The sequence below is a fragment of the Chrysochloris asiatica genome, unplaced genomic scaffold, assembly GCF_000296735.1.
Source record: "Chrysochloris asiatica unplaced genomic scaffold, ChrAsi1.0 scaffold00220, whole genome shotgun sequence".
In the NCBI taxonomy this organism is placed as follows: Eukaryota; Metazoa; Chordata; class Mammalia; order Afrosoricida; family Chrysochloridae; genus Chrysochloris; species Chrysochloris asiatica.
The window spans coordinates 2690688-2700221 of record NW_006408738.1 but is presented as its reverse complement, the minus strand read 5'-3'; the positions used below and the strand labels follow the sequence as shown (position 1 = coordinate 2700221).

The 9534-nt window shown below is 41.7% G+C and overlaps 1 protein-coding gene across 1 annotated transcript in view; it reads right to left on the bottom strand.

The window, feature by feature from the left end:
• The window catches only part of SLC5A7 (solute carrier family 5 (sodium/choline cotransporter), member 7), a 40053-nt gene that overhangs the window by 15549 nt on the left and 14970 nt on the right, over positions 1-9534 (bottom strand). The window contains exon 4 of the mRNA XM_006873030.1: positions 4466-4614. Within this exon, the coding sequence (XP_006873092.1) occupies positions 4466-4614 (149 nt within the window). The remainder of the gene's footprint in view (positions 1-4465; positions 4615-9534) is intronic.

The window sequence follows — 9534 nt, the reverse complement described above, 5'->3', positions numbered from 1 at the left end:
ATAGTGTGGTTGATACATACATGTATATGTGCATAGTGTGGTTGATACATACATGTATATGTGTATAGTGTTGTTGATGTTGTTAGGTGCTGTTGAGTTGATTTTGACTCAGGGTAACCTTATGCACAACAGAACGAAACACTGTCCAGTCCTGTGTCCTCCTCACAATCGTTCTTGAGCCTGAGCCCATTGCTGCTACCATGGTGATAGTCCATCCCGTGGGGTTCTCCCTCTTTTTTCAGTGACCTTCTACTTTACCCAGCATGAAAGCCTTCTCCAGGGACTGGCCCCTTCTGATAATATGTCTGAAGTATGAGAGACAAAGTCTCCCCATCCTGGCTTCCAAGGGGCATCCTGGTTGTACTTCTTCCAAAACATATTTGTTTGTTCTTCTAGCAGTCCATGGCACTTTTAATATTCTTCTCCAACATAATTACTCAAATGCATTAGTTCTTCTAAGGGTTTCCTTATACACCGTCCAACTTTCACATGCGTATGAGGCTACTGAAACTGCCACGGTGTGGGTCAGGTGCACCTTAGTCCTCAAACTGACATCTTTGTTCTTGGACACTTTAAAGAGGTCTTGTACAGCAGATTTGTCTAATGCAATACATTGTTTGATTTCTTGACTGTTGCTTCTATGAGTGTTGATGTTGAATCCAAGTAAAATGAAGACGTTGACAACTTCAAATGTATTCTGCATTTATCATGATGTTATTTATTGGTTCAGTGGTGAAGATTTTGTTTTCTTTACATTGAGGTGCAGTGCATAACAAAGGCTGTAGTCTTCACTCTTCATCAGTAAGTATTTTAGGTTCTCTTCATGTTCAGTAAGCAAGACTATAACATCTGCATATTGCAGGTTGTTAATGAGTCTACCTCTAATCCTGATGTCATACTCTGCTCCATATAATCCAGTTTCTCTGATTATTTGTTCAGCATACAGACTAAATGAGCATGATGAAAGCATACAACCCTGGCACACATCTTTCCTGGTTTTAAACCATTCAGAGCCCCCTTAATCTGTTTGAATGCCTCTTGGCCTATGTACAAGTTCCTCATGATCAAAATTAAATGTTCCGGAACACTCATTCTCCACAATGTGGTCCATAGCTTGTCATGATCCACACAGTGAAAAGTTTTTCCATAGTTAATAAAGCACAGGTAAACATCTTTCTGTTGTTCCGTTTTCAGCCACGATCCATCAAACGTTGTCATCTGAATTCGTCTTGAACTTCTGACAGTTTCCTGTCAATGTGCTATTGCAGCTCTTTTTGAATTATCTTGAGTAAACCTTTACTTGCATGTGATATTAATGGCGTTGTCCGATGATGTTCACGTCCTATTGGGTTCCCTCTCTTTGGAAGGGCACAGATATGGATCTCTTCCACTCAGTTGGCTAGTGTGGCTGTCTTCCAATTTTCTTGGCATACATGAGTGAGTGCCTCCAGTGCTGCATCAGTTTGTTGAAAGATTTCAATTTGTATTTCATCAGTTCCCACAGGCTTGCTCTTTGCCAATGCCTTCACTTGGACTTCTTCCTTCAGTACCATTGGCTCTTGATCATATGCTACCTCTTGAAATAGTTGAACATATATCATTTCTTTTTGGTAAAGTAGCTCTATATATTCCTTCCATCTTCTTTAGATGCTTTCTTCATCGTTCAATATTTTGCCCAAAAAATCCTTCAATATTACAAGTCAAGGCTTGAATTTTTACCTCAGTTCTTTGAGTTTGAGAAATACTGAGCATGTTTTTGCCTTTCGATTTTTTAACTCTAGATCTTGCACATTTCTTTATAATATCTTACTATGTGTTCTTTAATGTCCCTTTGAAATTTTCTGTTCAGATCTTCTACCTCCACATTTCTCTCAGTTGCTTTAGCATCTCTGTGCTGGAGAGCAAGCTTCAGAGTCTCTTCTGACAGCCTTTTTTCCCCTCACTTCTTTTTCTTTCTTGCCTTCTCAATGACCTTTTGCTTCCTTCCTGTATGGTGTTCTTGGTATAATCCTACAATTCTCTGGTCTTCTGTATTTACTGTCACATGCATCCAATCTGCTTTTGAGATGATCTCTAAATGCAGGTGGGGTATGCTCAAGGTCACATTTTGCTTCTTGTTGAGTTGTTTTCATTTTCTTCAGCTTCAGCCTGAATTTGCACGTGAGCAATTGATGGTCTGTTCCACAGTCTGCCCTGGCCTTGTTTTGGCGGATGATAGGGAGCTTTTCTATTGTCTCTTCCCATGTTGTTGTTGGGTGCCATCAAGTTGGTACCGACCCATAGTGACCTTATGCCCAGCAGAGTGTATCTTCCTATAGAGGGAGTCAATTTGTTTCATTTGTTTTCATCTGGAGAGTTCCATGTGGATAGTAGTAACCCTTATGATTGTCAGATTCAAAATGGCTGTTGCCAGTTCATTTCAGTTCATTAATGCCTAGGACATCAATCTTTATGCATTCCATTTCATTTTTGACCACTTCCAATTTTCCCAAATTCATACTTCGTACATTCCATGTTCCAATTTTCAATGGATGTTTACAGCTGTTTCTCCTCTCTTTGGGTTTGTCCCTTCTGCACATGAAGGTTCTGAAAGCTTTACTCCATTGGCGTCATCCTGGTCAGTTCTATGTTGAGGAGGCAGATCTTCCCCAGTCTTCCTACCTGAGGGATCATCTTCCAACACTTATCTGTCCATATTCTAGTGCTCTGCATAATGTTTTCATTGTCTGCTACTATATCTGGCAATGTTCTGCTGCACTTCAAATGGTTTTCAGTGGCTGAATGGTCAGAAGTAGTTTGCTTCTCCTTCTTCCAAGTCTGTCTGAGTCTGGAGCTTAGCTGAAACCAGTATATCTATTGGTCTTGAAAACACCGGGGCACTGCTTCCAGCATGACAGTGACATACATGCTACCACAGTCCTACAAACTGACAGACCAGTGGTGGAGCTCATCGTTACATACTAGTTGTTATTTACAAAGATACTTACACATGTATTATCGAATTTAATCTTTAATCTAGAAGAAAATAGATCATCTGATGTATAAGGAAACCTTTTCTTTGCTTTTAGATGTCAAATGGTGATGATTAACATTTGAAATCCACATCTCTCCCCTTCCTTAGTGGTCTCCTATGGAATAATTGCTAACTTCATCCCACATGAATCTGCTGAAGGAGGAGGGAGATAAGGATTTCAAATATGAAACATCACCATTTGACCTCCCCAAACAAAGAAAGACATGGTTTAATGACATGTTTTGTTATCTATTTTCTTTTATAGGTAGTGGATTATCAAGTGGTCAGCAGTTCAAATCTACGAGCCACTCCATAGGAGAAATAAGAGGCTTTTGGCTCCCACACCGATTTGTAGCCTTAGAGACAGGGTCACGATGAGTTGGACTAGCCTTGGTGGTATACAGCCATCAGTCACATAAGCAGTGTGATACTGGAGAAGAAGCACTTGACTTCTAGCCAGAAGATTGCTGGTTCAAACTCACCAGTCACTCCTTGGAAACCCATTACAGAGTCGCTATGAGTCAGAACTGACTTGATGGCACTTAACAACAACATAATCAGTATAATCGATGAGCCCAAACTAATATTGTTATTATTGCTAAGTGCTGTCAAGTTGGTTCTGACTTACAGCAACCCTTTAGAGGGTTTCCAAGGAGCAGCTGGTGGGTTTGAACCTCCTACCTGCGGTTGAGTGCTTTATCCTACAACACCACCCCAGGACTGCAAAACTAATATGTTGTTGTTGTTGTTGTTGTTGTTGTTGTTGAGTGCCACCGAGTCAGTTCTGACCCATTAGCGACCCTATGTAGGGTTTCCGAGGAGCAGCGGGTGAGCTTGAACCGCCGACCTTGCAGTTCAAATGGCTTTGCAGTCTGGTCCATTAACCCACAGCGCCACCCCAGGACTCCACAAAACTAATATAAATGGAAGTATACACTTGTACAGGTTGGCACTAACTTTTTCAACCGTGAGGAGAGTGTATTGACTTCAACACTCAGAGAAGATCATGCATAAGGTTTCATCAAACACCAGCACAAAGGTAAGGGAGAGCTAGATCTTTTTTTAACAAATTGAGGACACATATTTATGTCAAATCTAACAAACTGGCTAGAAATTTCCACATGAGTAATTGATTCTTCTTGTTGTGACATGCCATTCAGTCAGTTCCACCTGATAGCAATGATGTAAATAAAGGGTTTCCAAGGATTGGCTGGTGGGTTTGAACTGCCGATCTTGTGGTTCAAACTGACCTTGAGACCCTACAGTGCCTTACCAGGATGCCAAGTAATTAATAGAGAAACAGAAAATTACACGTAGTCTGTGACTTATGTATTAGTCATGATGGGATATGAAATTTATAACAATTTTTCTTAAGATAATATTTCATCATCTTAAAAAAAATTTTTTTTTATTTCATTATCTTAAAAAAAAAATCTTAATGACCACACTCACCAATCCTATAAAAATGCAAAAGAGCTGGACGACATCTGTGTAGGCCACGGAGTAGAGGCCCCCCACCAGGGTGTACAGGATGGCGATGAGCGCCGACACGATGACCGAGACGTGCACGTCCACATCAATGATCACGCTGATGGTAGCGCCTGAGAAAACAAAACATGGCGGCGCCTTGGTCAGCGTACACAGCTGGAGCCCACTTCCTGTGCAGTACACGTGGACACACCTGGGCAGCAGGCCTTTTCCACTTCATGGAAAGTGGAATAGATGGATAGAAATAGCTAAAGTGAACGCTAGTTTTGGTATTTAAACATCTTTATATTTCAGTAAATTAAATATAGGAACCCTAATGGCACAGTGATTAAGTGCTCAACACTGAACAGATCCGGTTATCTCCTCCTGTGAAGATCACAGTCTTCAAAACCGTGTGGGGCAATTCTACTGTGTTCTTTAAAATCGCAAAGAGTCAGAATGAACTCCACGGTACAGGACAATAAGAAACGTGCATGCTTATGTGTGTATAGCTACATGCGCGGATAAGCACTAGGCTGCCAACCAAAAGGTTGGCAGTTCGAACCCACCAGCCCCTCTGTAGGAGAAAGATGTGACAGTCTATTTCTGTGGAGATTGTTCTTGTTGTTGTTGTTGAGTGCCATGGGGTCGGTTCCGACTCTGTACAGGGTTTCCGAGGCTGTAAATCTTTACGGGAGCAGAAAGTCTCAACTTTCTCTCTCGGAACAGCTGATAGTTTCGAACTGACGGCCCTGAGGTTAGCAGCCCGATTCGTAAACACTACGCTACCACAGCCTTACAAACCCTATGGGAAAGTTTTATCCTGCCCTGTGGGGTCCTGGTGTGGTGCTGCAGGGTAAGCCATGGTCTGCTAATCCCAAAGTTGGCAGTTCACACACACCAGTTGCTCCTCAGAACTCCTATAATGAGTCACTGGGAGTTGGAACCAACTCCACAGCACTAAACAACAACAACAGCGTACGGTCACCATGAGTTAGAGTTGACTCAATGACAATAGGTAACAGATGTTGTTGTTGTTAAGTGCCATTGAGTCAATTCCGACTCATAGCAACCCTGTGTAGGGTTTCCAAGGAGAGCTGGTGAGCTTGAACCGCCGACCTTGCAGTTCAAACGACTTTGCAGTCTGACACATTCGCCCACAGCGCCACCCCAGGACTCCAGGTAGCAGCTAGATACATATATTTATATTGTTTTCTAATTTAGTGCTTTGCTAGTTTATTTATGTAGAGAAAACCTGGTGTTCATGAAAGGATTCATTAAATATTGATAAATTTAATCTACCCAAAGAATCTTTGATAACTTTGCCAGCTATCTAAAATTATTATTTAAATATGTGCAATATATGTAATTTCACATCCATGAGAAAAGGAAACCATTATGATCAACAGATAGCCATTTCTCCTTTTTAAAATTAATATTCAGCTGCTATTTTGCATTGACTCTGCCTCTTACTAGTTTGATAGCTGACAAATAACAAAAGCTTGAAACAAATACATAGGAGAAAAATCATAAAACTGGTAAATCGTACCTACTTACCTTTCTCTTGAAAATTCATGAAAAATCACTATTATGTTAGTAGAATACAGTATCCAGGGACAGATTACTCAATAAAGGTAAGCACAGGCTTAATTGTGCTTACTTAGTAATCTCTTATGCACAGTTTTATGTGTTTTCTACTTTTTCACTGCAGATGAGCAAGTAAGAACAACTAATTCCATGCTAACCTTGCTTACTGGTTTCTCTGTCCCCGTCAGAGATTTTAGTTTTGAATGGTAGCTTTCATTTGCTAGGAAGGAGCTGTGGAGTTGGGAGAAAGACAGATGCCAGTCATACCTAGAAGCAGAATCTTTGATGTAGTGAAACAACGTGAAATTGTTACTACTGGTTACTAAGTAAGCACAGGTAAGCGTGTTGATGAGATATTATTATACTGGCAGTCTCCTTATTGTTGTTGTTGAGTGCCGTGGAGTCAGTTCTGACTCATAGCAACCTGTATAGGGTTTCCAAGGAGCGACTGGTGAGTTTGAACCGCTGACCTTATGGCTCAAACCAACCTTGCGGTCCAGTCCTTTATCTCAAGCACCACGCCACAGAATGATTGCTAGACAGCTAAGTGGCCATAACGTATTTGCAAGGCTACCAAACATGCTTAATGTTCCTTTGGCTGCACAAGAAAGCTTCTTATTATTATTGCTGTTTGGGGGCTGCTGAGGAGGTTCTGACTCACAGTAGCCCGATGCACAACAGAGCAAATCACTGCCCCTTCTTGCACCATCTTCACAATTGTTGAGTTTGAGCCCATTTGTTGCAGCCACGGTATTAATCCGTCTTGCTGAGGGTCTTCCTCTGTCCTTTATCAGCAACTGATACTTGCTGAGAACATGTGCAAAGTGCATGAGATGACGTCTTGCCATCCATGCTTCTAAGGAGCATTCTGGCTGTACTTCTTCCAAGACAGATTTGTTTGTTCTGCTGGCAGTCCTAATAATTTCAACCTTCTCTGCCAACACCATAGTTCAGATGCATCAATTCTGAACATCAGCACTGCAAACTTCTCAGAAAAAAACCAAAACAAAACAGTTGCTGTGATGATAGGGAAAGGAACCTTTAGAAGAGATAGTTTAGGAACAGATTCCTATGATAACAGCAAGAAAACTAAGAGAATACTTACACTTACAAGATGAGTTCAAAGTAAACAGTTGAAACTAGCATCTGGACTTGCCTGGGACGTGAAGGGGATCCCCAGAAACATCCTGTGAAGACTTGTTTTGGAGAGAACCACCTCCTGGCCAGCCAGCTGTGCTACTACCCACTAGATGTCGGGTGCTCTGCCGTTGGTATCATTGCTGACCAGCCTTGGAAGAACGTCACTTAATAAATGGCCCCAGCGTTGACACGTGCACCTTCAGACTAGCCTCTGGAGATCCTGAAAACTGTTGGCCACGTCACCTTTGTATCATCCGTCCACGTGACATGGGATATGTTGGTTCTGCTTATAAGACATTAGTAGCCCAAAGAGCTTTAGGTTTCAATACTGTATTTTTAAGTCACTTTCATCATCAACATTTTAAAACTGTTTTAGGGAAAAAAAATTGTTTTCTCTTCATGATTTGTAAAATCATATTTGGTGGTATGGCACTGTGGGTTAATGCTCTGGACTGCAGTTCAGTCTCAACAGCTGCTCCTGGGAAATCCTGTACAGGAATGCTGTGGGTAGGAACTGACTCGGCATTCAACAACAGTGACAAATATTTCCAACAAGAACTTTACACTACAGACAGTTTGATCCGCTAGGTTCTTGAACTGCCAATTCAGAATTCACTGGCTGCTTCTACAAACTCTTTTCCCATTGTTCTCAAACTGCCACATAGTTTGTATCTCATATTATTAAATCCAGAAATGATAGAAATGCTAATGTACATGATATCTAAGGAGCTCTGGTAGCGTAGTGGTTACGAATCAGGCTGCAAACCTCAAGGTCAGCAGTTCGAAACTACCAGCCGTTCCACAGGAGAAAGATGAGGCTTTCTGCACCCGTAAAGATTCACAGCCACAGAAACCCTGTACAGGGTCGCTATGAGTCGGCACCGACTCCACGGCACATCACCACCCCCACCCCCACCACCATACATGCTAACTATTCAGTGACCACCAATCAACTGTCTTATCCTCTACTATCATTTCTCAACTGGGATGTTAATAGTGTATGTGGTCCTCAAGAGATGAGAACCTTTATTTTTTATAACAATATCAAGTGCTTTGCTATTAGATAGCAATGTAGATTTCTTCAAGACAATATTTTAATTGTTTTGTTCTAGTGGTGGTTGTTGTTGTTAGGTGCCATTGAGTTCGTTCCAATTCATAGCAACTTTATGCACAACACAACAGATCACTGCCTGGAGTTGTGCCATACTCACAAGTGTCACACATTGTTCACGGTTTCAGTCAGTGTATCAGTTCATCTTAGTAGGGCTCGTCCTCTTTTTCACTGATTCTCAATTTTACCGAAAATGATGTCTTCTCCAGGAGCTGGTTCCTCTTGATAACGTGTCTGAAGTAGGAGAGATGAAGTCTTTCTATCCTGGCTTCTAAGGATCATATTGAGTGCACGTCTTCCACCTGCATGCCAGGTCTGTTTGTCCTTTTGGAAGTCCATGGCACTTTTAATAGCCTTGCCAGCATCGTAATTCACAGGCATCCATTCTTCTGCAGTCTTCCTTAGTCACTGTCCCACACCCACATATAGATGAAGCCGTTGAAAGTACCATGACTTGAGTCAGGCACAGCTAAGTCTGCAAACTGAGATCATTGTTCCTTAACGCTTTAAAAGGGCTTTACAGCAGATTTGTCTAATGCAATACATCATTTGGTTTCTTGACTGCTGTTTCCATGAAGGTTGATTGTGCATTCAAGATAAATGAATTCTGTGATAACTTCAGTCTTCTCTTCAATTATGATGATGTTATCTATGGGTCTAACTGTGATGATTTTCCTTTCCTTTACACTGAGGTTGCAGTTCTTTGGTCTTCATTAGTAAGTATTTCAAGTCTTCCTCGCTTCAAACAGAAAACGTGCTGTCAATTGCACACTGCTGTGAGTGACTGCCTGCATTCCTGATGCCACATCCGCCTTCAGATCAGCCAGCTCCTGGAATTCATTGTTTAGATATACAGATTGAGTAAGTATGGCAAATGAATACAGCCCTGGTGCACACCTTTCGTGATTTTAAACAGTTCACTATCCCTTGCTCTATTTTAATGTCTGTCTCTTGGTCTAGGTACAGGCTCCTCATGAGCACAGTTAAATGTTTTACAATAACCATTCTTAAATGTTATCCATTTGTTGTCGTCAGGTGCCATCGAGTCAGAACCGACTCATAGCGACCCCATGCACAGCAGAACGAAACAACGCCTGATCCTGGGCCAACCTCACTACCGCTGCCACACTTGATACCATCAATGATGCCACCTGGCTGATCCATCTTCCTCTTTTTCTCTGACCCTCCACCTTACCCAGCATGACATCCTTCTCCA